Source organism: Perognathus longimembris, unplaced genomic scaffold (assembly GCF_023159225.1).
Source record: "Perognathus longimembris pacificus isolate PPM17 unplaced genomic scaffold, ASM2315922v1 HiC_scaffold_5281, whole genome shotgun sequence".
Lineage (NCBI taxonomy): Eukaryota > Metazoa > Chordata > Mammalia > Rodentia > Heteromyidae > Perognathus > Perognathus longimembris.
In genome coordinates this window covers 45,960-62,289 of record NW_025960691.1, presented here as the reverse complement: position 1 = coordinate 62,289, position 16,330 = coordinate 45,960, and the positions used below count along the sequence as shown (strand labels likewise).

The window sequence follows — 16,330 nt, the reverse complement described above, 5'->3', positions numbered from 1 at the left end:
ACAGGACATGCTGCAGGAAGGGGGGATCCAAAGCCCTGGGGGACTGTCTGATCCTTCCCCCCACACCTGCGCTGTGCTTTCTCCTCACCTGAAGGCCTTTCCAGCTTAAAGGTGGAAAAAATGACCACGCCCAAACCTGGAGGGCTGGAAAGAATATTCCACAGCCACTGGGTGTTTTAATGCCAACTGCAAATCAATACACATTTCCAGAACTATCAGAGCGCCAGGTCTAGCCTAAGCATGCGTGTGTGCTGCCCTCTAATAATCTGCACTACATTTAGGCGCTGGCCTGGCCTGGCCTAGGCCCTGCCATTCACGGAGAGCCCGGCAAGTGTGCAGTGTTCTCGGACTGCTCTGAAGACAGGGAAAGGACAAAGAAAAACAGCTTCCTCCTTTCTAATCTTTTCCCTTGACTCTGCCTGCCAGATTCTTCCACTAGACACCACACACAGGCACAAAACACGCGCTTGCACATGCAATCAAGCGCACGCCCGAACACACACACACACAGTAGCAATGATATCATTTTGATCCTTGGTAGAAAGAAACACAAGACCTGTTGACTAGCCACATCAGCACCTTCCAGAACCTTCCCTGGGAGATCACACAGCCAACAGAGGGTAGAGGGTCACAATGCAGGCGGTAGGAGATGGCGGCTGAGGGCACCAGCTGCTCCTCCCAGGCTTGAAGGCTTCTCTCTTTCCAGAATGAAGAGAATGGCGCTGGCTCTGGTTCTGGGGCTCTTGGTGGCTGTGTGCTGCCACCCCGGTGGCACAGTGGATGAGGAGAGCCCAGTCCAGGAGGAGCAGGACAAGGCTATGCAGGCGGACAGGCGCAGAAGCTTTGTCCCTAGCAACACCCGATTTGCCTTGAACCTCTACAAGCGGATGCTGGAAATAAATACTGATGATAACATCATCTTCTCCCCCGTGAGCATCTCCACCAGCGTGGCCTTGCTCAGCCTGGGGGCCCAAGGAACCACCCTGGCAGAGACCATGAAAGGCCTGAAGTTCAGCCCCACAGAGATCAGTGTGGAAGAAATCCACCGGTGCTTCCAGCACCTCGTGCGCACACTCAACCAGCCCCGTGAGCAGCTGCAGCTCAGCATGGGCAACGCCATGTTCATCCGAGAGCAGCTGGAGGTGCTGGCCTCGTTCGTGGACGACGCGCGCGCCCTGTACGCAGCCCAGGTTGTCCCCACCGACTTCGAGCAGCCGGCAGCCGCTGAGCAGCTCATCAATGACTTCGTCAGCAATGAGACCCACGGGAAGATCTCAGAGCTGATCAGCAACCTGGACCAGAACACGGCCCTGATTCTGGTGAATTACATCTTCTTGAAAGGTGAGCGCCTGTGCTGGGGTCCGGAGGAAACAGAGTTCTGAGCTCTCAGGGTGATCCGTGTGCCCTGGACAGGAAGTGCTGGGGTTGGGGTGACACAGGCCCCAGGCTCCACCCACACTTTAGCTGTCTTCATGGTGGTCGTGGTGCCTGGCTGCAGCATTGAGTCACCTCACTAACCAAGACTCTAATCTAAATTTTCCCAGACCAGAACAGGCACCAGCCCTCCTTGTAAATCCCTACAACTGGGTGAGATCCATACCCTTTCCAAGAGTGTCCACTAACAGGGCAAGCCTGGATGCCCCTGCCTGCGCATGCCGGAACGGGCGTGTCTCTGCTGGGGAGACAGCTATGTCTCTGGAAGGGATCCAGGCCCATAGGAAGCCTGGCCACCCTGAAGTTCTACAACCTGGCGCTTCTCTGGCAGGGCCCCACCTGGGGAAGAGCCTCTGGGAGGAGCAGACTCCATGTTCTGTGCACCCTGGATTCTGATCACACTGACAGCAACCCAGCAATGCCCACCTCAACCGCCTGGGGGTGCAGTGCAAACTTCAGCCTGAAGGACAGTGCCTGTGACCCAGTTCTGGGGGAGGAGGACTGACGGGGGAGGAGGGAGAAAGCAGAGGGCTGAGCCTGCCATGCTGCAGGCCCACAGGTGGTGGTGACAAGAGCCCATTCTGAGACCCCAGGAGCAACACCCATGTGATTTCCCCGGATCATGAAGCCATGTGGAGAGCCCAGAGGCTGAGATGGAAACCCAACCGCACTGTGCCATGGCTGGCGTTGGGTCTGAGGCTGAACTGGGGATGGCCCAGAGCAGAAAGATGGGAGGGTCTTAGGTTACAGACAGGAAACCCAGCCAGTCATAGAGAGCACAGTGCAGAGGGAGCAGGGCTGGAGTTAGGAGAGGACAGGCCTGGCTGGGCCCACAGCCGCCTGGAATAGAATGGCCCTGAGACCACAGGGAACTCCCGGGGTTTCGTTACTGTCCCTGCACCAAGTTACAGGTAGAGCTCAGTCTCTCTTTCTGCTCTCACCAAAAGCCACAAGCCACAGGCAGGGGAATAGAAAATTAAGGCATGTGTGCGGGGACTGAGGGGTGTTGTTGTAGGTTCACATCCTGTTGTGTCTGGGACTCATAATTACTTACTTCATTTTTAAGAACTAAGGGTTCCCTGCTTGTCCCAGCCTCCAGCACCTTCTGCTGTCCTGCCTCCTCCCCTGCCCCCCCCCACTTTCTAACCCCCATCCCTTTCTCCTAATCCCAGAGATTTGTACTGACTTCCATTTAGCACCAGTACCATGTCATATTTTCACAACCCTCTTTCTTTTTTTTTCACTAATAGATCTACATTTTTCATAACAATGTACTTCAAGAAAGGCAAGGGCTGGGGATATGGCTTAGTGGCAAGAGTGCTTGCCTTGTATACATGAAGCCCTGGGTTGGATTCCTCAGCACCACATATATACAAAATGGCCAGAAGTGGCGCTGTGGCTACAGTGGCAGAGTGCTAGCCTTGAGCAAAAAGAAGCCAGTGATAGTGCTCAGGCCCTGAGTCCAAGCCCCAGGACTGGCCAAAAACAAAAACAAAACAAACAAACAAACAAAAAAACCCAGAAATATTTCTAAAAAAAAAAAAGAAAGGCAATAAGGAGTAATCATAAAAACCCATTTTACTTTATAATGGTTATAGGGTACAAATAACTCCAGAGTCTTAACCCCTATTTAAAATATGAACAGAGGATTAATTCATTAATGCCAACTACAAATCCAATATTTTAAACCCATATGAGGCTATTTGCTTTTCTAGTCAGGAAGAGTTAGGCTGATTTAAGATTGACACACAGCACAATTTTATTTGACAATCACAGTAACCATTTGGTGCTCGGAATAGGGATGGCCAAATATCCATGGCTTAGTGAGAGAAATTCAGAGCTAACAGAAGTAACCTTTCTATCTTCTGCTCTGTGTTCAGGTACAAATGTAGACTTTATTCCGCATTCACTGAATGTTAGCTGCTGAAATCCACAGAACACAAAGAATACTGCCTGTCGTATAATTCCAATGTTCACACAGGGAAAAAATTATCCTGGCTATCAAGGCTGTTATTGGTAATAATAAATACTTTCAATTCTCTATAAGCCCTTTAACATACTTTGTGAAGTTTTGTCTTTTTAATGCTACCTTTACATGAGTACAATAAAACCCAAAATCTCTAATTATGGATCATAGCATGAAGATGCTTACTAAATGTGAATACTACTTATTGTTCTAAGTGTTTAGAATTATCTGTAAAAACCTATATTCCTTTTAATACCACATGGACCAGAATAGCTTACTTTATTAAACTCTCATGACAGAATTAGATAATATATTTTTCTCACGTTAACTTCTTAGATAATTTATGGCCTTAGAACTTCTTATTTATTACCATGTTGTTAAAATTTTCATAAACTAGTCTTCTAATTCCAAACCCTCAAACCAACATTATTCTTAACCCTGCTCCTTGATGACAGCTGGCAAACTTTGTGGTGATTTTGTGCAAAGGCTTTGTGGATTGAATTTAGTCTCTGTTACAACTTCTGCCACTGTAGTGGGAAAGCATCCATAGACAGGTATTGACAAACAAAGGAGCAGTCTGTCAGATTTGGACTGTGGCGCAGAGCTGGCTGGCCTTGCCTTAGAAGAACAGACCTGCATAGATGAGTCAAGAAAGTGGTCTCTAGTTTTGCTGACTGACTCAATTTAGCAGTTAGTCACTTAACATTTTGGCGTTGAACACTTTAAAAATTTAGCCAACTCTGTATTTAGTCAAGACACTACTATCAAAAGTTCATGTTACCATGCTTTTCACTGGGGATAACTTATCCTTACTTAAGAACCTGATTGTTATTAAGGGATATGATTTAAATTAATAAATGATTCCAAACAGTTTAATATCCAATTTGAATTTTTAAAAAAACTTAATGGAAAACATAACAGAATCAAAATCATTAAAACAAGTACACTCACTACCCATTCCAGTAAATCATTTCAGTCATACCGACTATAGGATATGAAAAATACATTCAGAAGTGTAATTACTTTTAAATGCACTACCACCACGTTGGTCAATACTGTACATTTATGTATATATTCTATATTGGAAGCAGAAAATCTTTCTAAAAACATTATCTCCTTAAAAATCTTGGGGTGCATATTAGAGCCACAGGCAATATCTGCCATATAAAATTGCAGTACAGGCCTTTCGAATTTGGCATTTCACTGATACATTACCATGACCGCAATATATAACTGTAGAGTGCCTAGACATTCCAGTAAGAACCACTATTTTCTTTAGTGTAGAATGATGAGTACATCTTCCACAAGGGGCAGTGAGGTCTAATTCTAGAGGGTATGTCTTGACATAATTTCCAAATTGTACAATAACACAAACAACTTTGTTAAGACCATGTTATATTTGCTGATTAATGGACAAAAGGCAATGTAATTTATTTTCAAGTATTTTCTTGAACGTCTGTGCTCATAAAAAACACGAAAAGTTGGAAAGACTGTTAAATCACTGAAACTTAAAATATATCTTACACCATCTTGTTTGTACAAAAATACAAGTGAAATAGAAACATAAAGCAATCATGATAATTGTATGCAAATCTGTTTTATGTGATCTTTAGTTACACATAAAAGTTTCTCAGTTCTGTTATTTGTGAAAAGATCAATACCAGATTGGGTTACTACCTATTGGCAAAGGGCCCTAAAAAGCTCACTTTAGCATTAATCTTTTACATGGTTATGTGTATTTCTGATTCTGAGATCACTTAGACACTGGCAAAAAAGGGTCAGTATGTCCATAAACCAACAAATAATTTGGCTAAAATGTATCATAAAACACAACGAACTCCCACATAGCTATACAATAAACATTACGCATTACATACACACAGGTCTATAAGGCATGTTTACACATGCCCACACACATGCACAACCAGGCCTAAGGCAAAGCCTAATGAGGTGCTGCTTCCAGTTCCACATTCAGCTGTGCATATTTTCTGACTTCATCAAAGGAGTAGCTTTTTGTCACCTTCCCGTTCTTGAAAACTGTATGGAGAAAATCGTGACCATATTCTTCTAGGTCTCCTTTTCCTACCTCTAGTGTAACAAAATTGCCAGCTGGTGTCCTATGTAAAGATAATGGGCCCTTTTTGTACCTTTTGTTGGGATCAGCAACTGGGTCCCTGAAGACATAAATCCCAAGGCCAGTGGTTACAACATAGCTACACTTAAGGAACAATTCAAAAGATCTCTTGTCAACTTCTGTAGCAAAGCTCCACCAGAACCAAAGGAAACATTTTGAATACTCCACTTCTTTTGTTTCATGCCTTCTACAATCTCCTGTACGGCATTACTCTCCACTCCATCCCCTTGAATGACTCTGAGATAGGGTGGCAACAACTTGTAGCCCTTGGAGTTCTCAAGAACAGGAAACTTCTTACCTAAAATATCCAAAACCTTTAATACAGTGTCCAGGGGATTTCCAGAATCAGGTCTGATTATCAGTGGTGCCTCTGTACTTCTTGATACTATTAAATGTCTTAGATCTTCACCCCATATTTTCTCACATGCATTATAAATGTCATAGCTATCACTGACCACAGTACAGGCACCGATGAAAACTTTGTTACTATATGTTCAAAAGCATCTTTTTCATGATATTTTCCCCCAAGCTGTTATGGTACTGTGTTCTTCTGCTGGTACACAATAGCCTGGAACAGGATCTTTTGTTCCATAATATTTTTTAATTAGCGCAATCCCTGCTACTGTATCTGTTCCTTTGAAGTTAACCAAATGAGCAGATGCCCCAATGCCAGCAGTCTCTTGGGAAGAGACTCCTCTGTAGCTAAAATTGTGTAACTTATATTCCAGACCACCTAAGTTTCCAGAATTTCTAATAAGTATTTGGCCAATATTTACTTCTGCTCCCTCGAATTTGTGGCCACTGTGATTGGATACCAGGATTGAACAAGAATAGTCTCAATCCAGGTTGTAAACCAGTAGCACTCTGCATCTGTGTTTTCCACTGTGAAGAGAACATTTCCTCTGGGAATGACAGCATCCTCGGGCACAGCCTTCACTTCCATTGGAAGATGACCATCGTATTGCTCAAGAATGTAGTTCCAACCCTTTTCATTAAAGACATCATCCTGGAAATGTTCTTTGTACACCTCTTTGGCTTCCTGGATTTTTTCTTTGGTCACTGCTTTACCTAAAAGAATATACATGTCCTGTTTACATTTCTAAAGGCATTCTGAGAGTTGCTAACTTGTCACTCATTTTTGGAATTTTCTGTCTTCTTTTCATGGCTTTCAAAGTAGGAATAAACTTATCTTGTGTTGGGTGGGTATTGTTTATAGTGAGAAACCTTGTAAAAGTCGGTGGCCAGGAGGATGTTGAACTCGGCTTCTGCCGCCAGGTTCATCTCGGGCCGGAGCGGAGGGGCCTCGTGCCGTGAGCTCCTCAACTCGGCTACAAGGAAGGGGGAAAATATGGGCTTCACTGCACTCTGATCCATGGCTTAAGTCACCACTCGGTCGGAGGAGGCGGGAAACCCGGGAGAACACAACCCTCTTTCCATGCCAGATGTGTGGATCTCTCCTTAACCCCAAGAACCTTTCCATTAGCCCAAGGATTTCTCCTCACCGAGCCAGGGCTCCCTGCTAGGAGGGACTGTGGGTGGCTGTAGACAGCCTGGGGACAGCATTGCTCCAAAGCCAAACAAGACAGCTCTCTCATGGTCTCTGATCAATTGTTTGCCTGCAGCCAAGTGGAAGACACCCTTTGACCCCAGGGATACCATGGAGTCCAGGTTCGACCTGAGCAAGAGCCGATCCATGCAGGTGCCCATGATGGAGGTTGAGGACCTGACTGTACCCTACTTGCGGGACAAGGTGCTGTCCTGCACCGTGGTGGAGCTGGAGTACTTAGGCAACGCCAGCGCCCTCCTCATCCTTCCCGACCAGGGCAAAATGCAGAAGGTGGAAGCTGAGCTGCTCCCAGAGACCCTGGCCAGGTGGAGGAACAACCTGAAGCCCAGGTGCGTTTGCCCCACCATCCGGCTCCCCTAATTCCCAGCTCGCTGAGACTGCGTGACTCATCTCAGGGCCCGGCCATGTCTGATGCTCAGGGCTGGGAAAGTCACACAGGCACCGGAGGAATCTGGGGTGATTTTGGCTCTGCTGCCTCGCCTGATTATTCATTCTTCCTTAGTTTATGACATCAGATAAAACAAGAAGATGAAGTTCTCATGGCTTCTAGTTTCAGGAGCAATTTTTAAGGTATTCCCCAGTCTCCATGTTTGGGTAAAGACAGAAGGAGATGGAGCCCTTTGGTCATTTGAAGGCAAAGTGAGTCAGGCTCCAAGAATCAGCTCTGCACACATGCAACATTATGTTCATCTCTGAGTCATTCATTTCAGTGCTGCATTAGCTGAGTGATTACTTTAAACACATACTAGGCCAGGCATTTGGGGCTCATGCTTGTAATCCTGACTACTTAGGAGGTTGAGATATGAGGAACTTGTTTCAATAGAGCACAGAAAGAAAAGCGGTGAGTTTCTTATTTCCAAATGACTAACAAAAGTTGGAAATGGAGCCATGGCACATGGGGTAGAGCAATAACCTTGAGCTAAATACCCCAGGGACGGCACCCAGGCCCTGAGTTGAAGCCCAGGACTGGTACAAAAAGTTAAATACATACTACGTGCTATGCATAGATTTAGGTCCTACCATATATTAGAGGCAAAAACACACAATTTTCTAGTTCCTACCCTAGGTAGCTAATGTTGTAATTGAGAGGAGAGAAAGAGGGAGAGAGGAACATAAGTCAGTAAAGCATATGGTAAATAAGAAGGTGAGAGTTGGGAAGGTCCAAGTGTCCCGCAGGCTGGAGCTGGACCTGGAGGGAGTCTGTAATTGTGTCATTGCACAGATACTAGGTCAAAGGTGAGGGGAGGTGACAGAGTCCCATGTGAGTTGGGAAAGGGGTCCCAAACCAGGGAACGGCCAGCACAAAGCCTCTAAAGCCAGCAAGCCCAGCATGTTTGCTTTCAACGTTCTGCCAGATAGCTGCAGTCCAGGAAGAACGGGACAGCAGGAGAGATCAGGGCCATGCAGAGCCATGGAGACCCCTGGAAATCCCTGACCTTCCTCCTCTGGGGTTTTCCAGGAGAGATGAACTTGGATGCTGTTGTAAGGGGATCTCCTGGTTACTTGGTGGAGACAAGACTGAGGGGGCAATCATGGGGCAGGAGAGATCAGTCAGGGGGAGCCAGGAGCTCAGGCAGAGCCCATATGGGCAGCCTTTCAGGAGAGACACCTATTGTATAAGTAGGAATCAAGTCCTGGATAAATCGAAGACCAGCCAGGCCACGGAAAGAAACGTCTAAGCTGCAGCAATGCCTTGAAAAGACTTAGGTGTAGTAGCTATTCTACCCTGGCACAATTCCTGGGGCATACGGGCACTTACAATTGTTACCAGACAATCCATGAGTAACAAGAAGGATTCCAGAAAGGGAAGGAATGAGGTCTTCTCTACAGAAGGAAGAAGTGAAAGTGGAGGATCTCACATACCTTGGGCTGCGAGCCAGGGATTGCTATGATGTGGTGTTTCGCAGTTGTCTTCTTCTCCAGGTTCATAGATGAGCTCTACCTGCCCAAGTTTTCCATCTCGGGCAGCTATGAACTGCAGAGCATTCTTCCCCAGATGGGCATCAGGAAAGCCTTCTACATACAGAGTGACCTGTCAGGAATAACAACATGTCACCAACTGCAGGTCACCCAGGTGAGTGGTCAGCTTCCAGCTGTCCATGCACCACGCCTGGGCTTGAATGGGCCAGTGAGCACTTGGGGAGGGGACTGGTGAATGTGGACAGACACTAACACTTGCCCATATCCAGTCTCCGCCCCCTCCTGACCATGCCCCTGCCCTGCTCCTCCTCCTGCTATAATGCAATGATAGCAGTCCCCTCCCCGAACCCACTGCCTTGTAACTGGAGGCCCCTCCAGAAGCCCAGCATGGGAAAGAGCCTGGCCTTGGCCTTGAACAGCTGCAGGCACCAGGCACACTCCACTGTGAGGACACAGGCCTCCCCCTCTTCTCTCTTTAGGGCAAGAATTCCCGTAGTACCCAGGAGCCAATGAGGTAGTAGAGCTCAAAGGGAGAAGTGACCAGAATGATAGAGTAAATATTGTATGCCGAGAGCCTGAAAGAAGGCATGGTGGGATCCTCTAACTGCATTTCTAGAAGCATGTCAGTGAAAACAAAGGAGCAATACTGCAACATGCCACTGCAACCCCAACATCCTGGGCCCCTGGCCCAAGCTTAGACCTATGGAAAGGAGAAGGGAGTGCCTAGTTGCTCCCAGCATGCAAAGCCTTGAACCACGCCACACAGCGGAGTGATCCATAGTGGCTGCAGCAGGCGCTCTGCCCCTGGTCAACACAGGCTTGTCGGCTTCAAGATGGAAGCTGCTGACAGAAAAATACCTAGATCTAACCCTGCCCCTCCTCACAGAAGTATAATTTAGCAGCAGGGAAGTTTCTGGGCTCAGACAGAGAAGACCGTGGCCAGGGAGCCTCACCTTCACCCCTGTGGCTCTGAGGGAATCTCTTCGGTCTGTGCATCTCAGACAGCACAAGCAGCCAGCTGGTGGAGGGAGGAAGAGCAAGGAGACAGGCCACTGGGTGACGCTTGGCGCAGGGGTGTCCCCTGGTGGTCCTCGGGCAGGCTGCTTCCTCCTGAATCCCTGGCTGTCATCAGTAACACTCTGGTGTCCCCACAGGTGGTGCACCGCGCTCTGCTTGATGTGGCAGAAGAAGGCACTGAAGCCGCAGCCGCCACCGGAATTAAACTCTCAAATTCGTCTGCAATACTGAACCCAATAATTATACGATTCGACAGGCCCTTTCTGATGAAGATCCACGACACAAACAGTGACACCATTCTCTTTCTAGCCAAAGTGGCCAACCCCAGTCAGTCACAGAGCTCCTAACTGAGCTGTGGGCTTTCACTGAGGAGCAGGGCTACACATCCAACATGGAGGCCTGTGTGTGCAGCCCATGCTCCGTGAGCCCAGTGGCCAGGGCCACACTGGGGAGGTGGCAGTGCCTCTGTGACAACCACACAGCTCCTCCTGGGGCTCTGGCCACAGTAAACCCTCACCCTGGGCCTGGACTCTGTTCCTGTGCCCCTCCCTCCTGACCCCCCTGTTTCTCTGTATCTGTCTGCCTCTCCTGCAAAGCCACTCCCCACCAAGGGAGCAGCTCAGTCCCAACCCACGCTCGCATCATTTCTGCCTTCAACTTCAACAGCCTGGTCGGGTCCACATGAGCACAAAGTCAAATCCACCTGGATCTCAGGCCCAGCACTGAGATGGGACTCTGTTGCTCTAAGCACCTTCCTAACTCTGGCACCACCTGGTGTCTTGATGTGAGTTCAGTCTTTCCCCTTCAGTTACCCAGGTTGTATCACCGATGGCCTCTTGCTGGGGCTCTAGGCCCCCTGGTGTTTTCACTCCTGCAGCTGCTGGGGACCAGCTTTTACGACCCCCCTTTTATCCACCACTCCTCCCTGCTCCTCCAACTTATTGCCAGTAGCTATTTGTGGGTTCATAGAAGGACTCAGTTGTCTAATGCACTCTGACCTTGGCACCAGAATACACGTGGAAGCCTAGGAACAATGAGCACACAGCTCAGGTTTGCCTTCCAGCAACAACCAAGGCAATGGTCATCATCTCTAACCATGGAGCACTACTGGCACCAGTCCTAGCCATTGAATGAACCCGTCAGACCATGTTTGTGTCCAGTCTCAGTCCAAAAAAAAACAAGAAAAGAAAAGCCAACCCACTAGGGTTGGAGTTGTGGTTCAGTGGGAAGAATGTGAGGTTCTGCTCTGGGGAACTACTCAATAGGCCTCTTCGGTTGACCGAGGCCTTGAAACACAAAGTCCCTCCAGCCCTTCTGGTCCTGGGAGGTGGATGATGTCACAGAAGATCATCAGGCATGCCCCTTGCCCCTCACCTCCAAGTCCAAAGGAATCTTTGCAAGCAGAGCAGCCCAAGGCATGTGAGCATGACCAAAAGGCCCCAGGTCCTTTTCTTCCCCAAGGCCCTGTGGTGGGCTGCCACAGAAGAGGCACAGGCTCTGAGTTGGATGAATCCAGACACCCCTTCCCCAGGTGACCTCAGCAGTGAACTGAAGCCCAGGGGCTGCTGTGTCAGCCATGCTGGGCCCAGGTCAGCCAGGAGTGGGTAGTGCTCACTGAACAGGGTGAGTGCTTGGACTGGAGGTTCAGCATCCCTGCTCTTATTCTGACTAGGAAGTTCCTGGATTTGTCTTCTTCCCTGTAGAGCACCTAACATCCCCTGTTTAAGTGGAGGACCTTGCTCTGGAGGGGTCTAGATGCTGCCTTAGATGGCTTATGCTTTGCTTTTTTGCAATTTCTCTTCCTTTCTCTCAGTCCCTGGAAAGCAATGTGCCACACAGCACCTTGTATACATGGTGCCTGCAAAATCCACTGGGGTGGAAGACAAATGAGACAGAAGGAACCTGGCTTCAGGACTAGATGAATCTTCAATTCCAATCCACTTTAGCATGCAAGAGTCCATTTAGCATGCAAGAATTCCATCCTCAATTCAATTAAATAATGTAATTGAATATGTATTCAATGGTGGCAATATCCCGAGAACTGAAGAACATAAAACAGTTATTCAAAGAGGGATGGATCTAAACCGAATGCTTGTGATGTGTGTGTTTGTGAGTGGGCTGGTAGTGTGTATTCAATTCAGGATCGGGGCACTGTTGCTTAGCTTTGTCACTCCAGTTTGGCACTCTACCAGTGGGGCCACAGCTCCACCTTTGGCTTTTTGCTGATGAATGGAGACAAGAGTATCACAAGGGAGAGAAGATGGCTCCATCATAATAGGGAGGCACCCCAACTCGCTCCATCCATATAGTGAGCTGGGAAATCCAACATCCAACTCTCCATCCAGAGACCAGCAAACCCAACAACCAGAACAAACAGAGAAACACAGGAAACAAAAAAACAACAAAGAAAGAAAAGCCTATAACCTGCACGGGGCCAGAAAACTCCAGGGTACCCTCCCGACTCCGGCCCAAACGGGGCCGGGCTGGAAAAGTGGCACCAGTGCCGGTAAACAGGACCCTAGGCCATCAGCGACCACAGAAGCAACAGCAGAAAAGTTCTGCCATGAGTGCAGGGACCAGACTGCAGGAGCTCCATGGGCCCCAGATGGCGTGCAGACCAGACCGAGACAGCTGTCGGTGTGGGATCGGAGGCGCAGAACCGAACCGCCAGCCGGGAGCAGACAACAAGAGCAGGCAGGGTAACCAGGGAGCGCGGACAGGGAGAGCCAGGACATCCACCGCCAAAAGATCGATAGCCACACCCACTTCCTCCTTGCCCCAAGGAAAAAAAGAGCCCCAAATGTGGTGGCTCTAGGCCCCTACAGCTCCTGAGAGGACACAGGAGCTAGCAGTGGCAGAGCAGCACCCAACAAAGTGGCTGGGAGACACCTTAGGCAGCGTCCCCCAAAACCTCAACTGGGGAGCCTAAACCTGTCCAAATGAGCCACCCTTCCCAGCAGGGACCTGGGGACTTATAGGCCTTTTAATGCCACGTGAGGCACCCTTGTATGCACGTCACAGCTTTGCTGGTGTGCAATAACTTCCCAGCAGGGTAGACTGAGCCTGAGAACACACACCCCTCACAGCAGAGATGCAGAGAATCTGTGGGCACCAATCCACATCCAGACACTGGAACCTGCTGGGGACCACACATACCACCCCCACAGTAGATACGTGAGAGACTACAAGCACCCTCCAACAATCTTGGGCAGCATGCCCCCCAAAAGAAGCACAAGAGCGCACACACAGGTGCCCCCTGGAGGGCCTGTGTGGGTCATCATGCTAGCCCTTCAGCAAGTGGATCTCGCGCCTACCCACCCCCCCACCTCACAGGAGTGCGCAAGTGGGCAAGCTGCTCCTCAACAGCAAAGATCGCTCTGATAGGCACACTCCACACAGGTGGGCAGGCCACACCTCAACAGCAACACCTGCTCTGACAGGAACACTGCTCACAGATGGGCGAGCCACCCCTCAGTGGAAATTCTCAATCTGAGTGGTGAGCTCTCTTGATCCAGAGTAACTAGAGGATCTGACAGATCTGTACAGAGTTTTTCACCCTACAGAGACCCAATACACATTCTTCTCAGCAGCCCATGGAACATACTCCAAAATAGATCATGTCATAGTCTACACAAAGAACCTCAGCAAATACAAGAGTATTGAAATTATCCCATGTATTTTACCTGATCACAGTGGAATCAAGGTAACCCTCAATATCAAAGAATACCACAGAGGCTACACAAATTCTTGCAGGTTAAACCCCTCTCTGTTATCTAACACTTGGGTCACAGAGAAAATTAAGGACGAAATTAACGAATTAATAAGCCACAATAACAATGAAAATACATCACAAAGAAACCTATGGGATGCAGCTAAGGCAGTGCTGAGGGGCATGATCATTGCCCTCAGAGCACACATTAAAAGAATGGAATCAGATCAGGGGACTAACCTCATGATGCAGCTAAAACGTCTGGAGAAACCAGAAAAAACTGAATCTAAAACGACTAGGAGGAGAGAGATCACAAAGATTAAAGAAGAGACAAATCTGATTGAAAATAGAAAGAACATTCAACAAAGAAAACTAAAAGCTGGTCCTTTGAGAGAATAAAAGAAATTGACAGACCCCTTGCAAGACTTACAAAAAAAAGAAAAGGAGAGACTCATATCTGTAAGATCAGGGACTCCACCGGAAAAATTACAACAAATACACAGGATATTCAAACAATCATAAGGACCTATTTCCAGAACCTCTACTCACTAAAGAATGATACTTTTCCAGAAATGGATCAATTCTTAGAGAAGTATAAACTGCCCAAATGGAATTAAGACGAAATAAATCAACTAAATAAGTCAATAACTTACAGCGAGACACAGGAAGTAATCAAGAGCTTCCCAACAAAGAAAAGCCCAGGCCCGGATGCATTCACCAAAGAATTCTATAAAACCTTTAGTGAGGAGCTAATACCAATACTCCTCAAGCTCTTTCACGAAAAACAAACAGAGGGAGAAATCCCAAACTCATTCTATGAAGCTAATATTATACACATCCGCAAACCAGGCAAAGACCCAACAACAAAAAAGAGAACTATAGACCAATATCACTAATGAACACAGAAGCAAAGCTCCTCAACAAAATACTAGCTAACACGATCCAGAAACTAATCAAGAAAATTATACATCATGATCAAGTAGGCTTCATCCCACAGACACAAGGATGGTTCAACATCTTTAAATCAATAAATGTAATTCACCACATCAATACAGTTAAGACCAAGAACCATATCATCATCTCAGCCAATGCCCAAAAAGCCTTTGACAAAATACAACACCCATACATGTTAGAAGCTCTGGAGAGAACAGGAATGGAGGGAAAATTCTCTGAAACAATAAAAGCTACATACAACAGAACAACTTCTAATATCATATTAAATGGGGAGACACTAAAACCATTACCCCTAAACTCAGGAACAAGACAAGGATGCCCACTCTCCCCACTTCTATTCAACATAGTGCTGGAATCCCTAGCCATAGCAATAAGGCAAGAGGAGGACATCAAAGGGATCCACGTCGGCAAGGAAGAAATCAAGCTATCCTTATTCGCGGACGACATGATCTTATATCTGAAGGACCCAAAAAACTCAGTCCACAAACTCCTACACCTAATAAACCATTTTGACAAAGTATCAGGATACAAAATCAACCCACAAAAGGCAGCAGGTTTTCTGTACACCAGCAATGTACAAGCAGAAAAGGAAATTATGGAAATAATACCATTTACAATAGCTAAAAAAGTATAAATTACCTAGGGATTAACCTAACTAAAGACTTGAATGACCTATTTAATGAGAACTATAAAAATCTAAAAAGGAAAATAAAAGAGGACACAAAGAGATGGAAAGACCTCCCATGCTCATGGGTAGGCAGAATCAATATAGTGAAAATTGCCATATTGCCCAAAATGTTATACACATTCAATGCAATCCCCATCAAGATCCCAGCTACATTCTTCACTGAAATAGAGAAAGAAACCCATAAATTATGGAACAGCAAAAGACCTAGAATAGCCACAGCAATTCTAGGCAAAAGAAGCAGTGCAGGAGTTATCAAAAGACAAGATTTCAAGCTCTATTATAGAGCCATCATAAAAAAAAACAGCCTGGTATTCGTATAAAAACAGACCTTAAGGCCAATGGAATAGAATAGAAGACCCAGAAATAAAGCCGCATTCTTACAGTCAGCTGATATTCGACAAAGGAGCTAAAGACATACAATGGAAAAAACATAGCCTCTTCAACTACTGGTGCTGGGAAAACTGCGCAGCCATATGTAGAAAACTCAAAGTAGATCCTAGCCTATCACCATGCACTGAGATCAACTCAAAATGGATCAAGGACCTCAACATGAGACTTGAATCTTTGAAACTACTGAAGGACAGAGTAGGAAAGACACTAGAACTCATAGGCACAGGAAGGAACTTCCTGAATAGAGTCTCAGGGGAACAACAGATAGGGAAGATACTCAACAAATGGGACTACTACAAAATAAAAAGTTTCTGCACAGCTAAGGGCATAGCCACCAAACTAGAAAGACAGCCAACCATATGGGAAAGAATCTTTACCAGCACAAGAACAAAGGCCTAATATCCATCATCTACAGAGAACTCAAAAAACTAACCCCCAGTGGGTGTCACTTGGCACAGGGGTGTCCCCTGGTGGTCCTCGGGCCAGCTGCCTCCTCCTGCACCCCTGGCTGTCATCAGTAACACTCTGGTGTCCCCACAGGTGTGCACCAT

General features: G+C 47.0%; 1 protein-coding gene and 1 pseudogene across 1 annotated transcript; one reads left to right on the top strand and one right to left on the bottom strand.

Annotated features, from left to right (window-relative positions):
* Window positions 1-716: 716 nt before the first annotated feature.
* LOC125345072 (alpha-1-antichymotrypsin-like) lies at window positions 717-10,658 on the top strand. The gene is made up of 4 exons (XM_048337316.1): window positions 717-1,341; window positions 7,157-7,430; window positions 9,025-9,175; window positions 10,176-10,658. The coding sequence occupies exons 1-4, from the start codon at window positions 717-719 to the stop codon at window positions 10,383-10,385; spliced, it is 1,260 nt and encodes a 419-aa protein (XP_048193273.1). The 3' UTR covers window positions 10,386-10,658.
* LOC125345068 lies at window positions 5,343-6,815 on the bottom strand (annotated as a pseudogene).
* Window positions 10,659-16,330: the final 5,672 nt, after the last annotated feature.

Excerpts from the sequence above, each read along its gene's own strand:
- LOC125345072 (XM_048337316.1), top strand. The coding sequence starts at position 717 with ATGGCGCTGGCTCTGGTTCTGGGGCTCTTGGTGGCTGTGTGCTGCCAC. Across the intron at positions 1,342-7,156 it reads GAATTACATCTTCTTGAAAG|CCAAGTGGAAGACACCCTTT; the intron begins GTGAGCGCCTGT and ends GTTTGCCTGCAG. Across the intron at positions 9,176-10,175 it reads ACCAACTGCAGGTCACCCAG|GTGGTGCACCGCGCTCTGCT; the intron begins GTGAGTGGTCAG and ends GTGTCCCCACAG.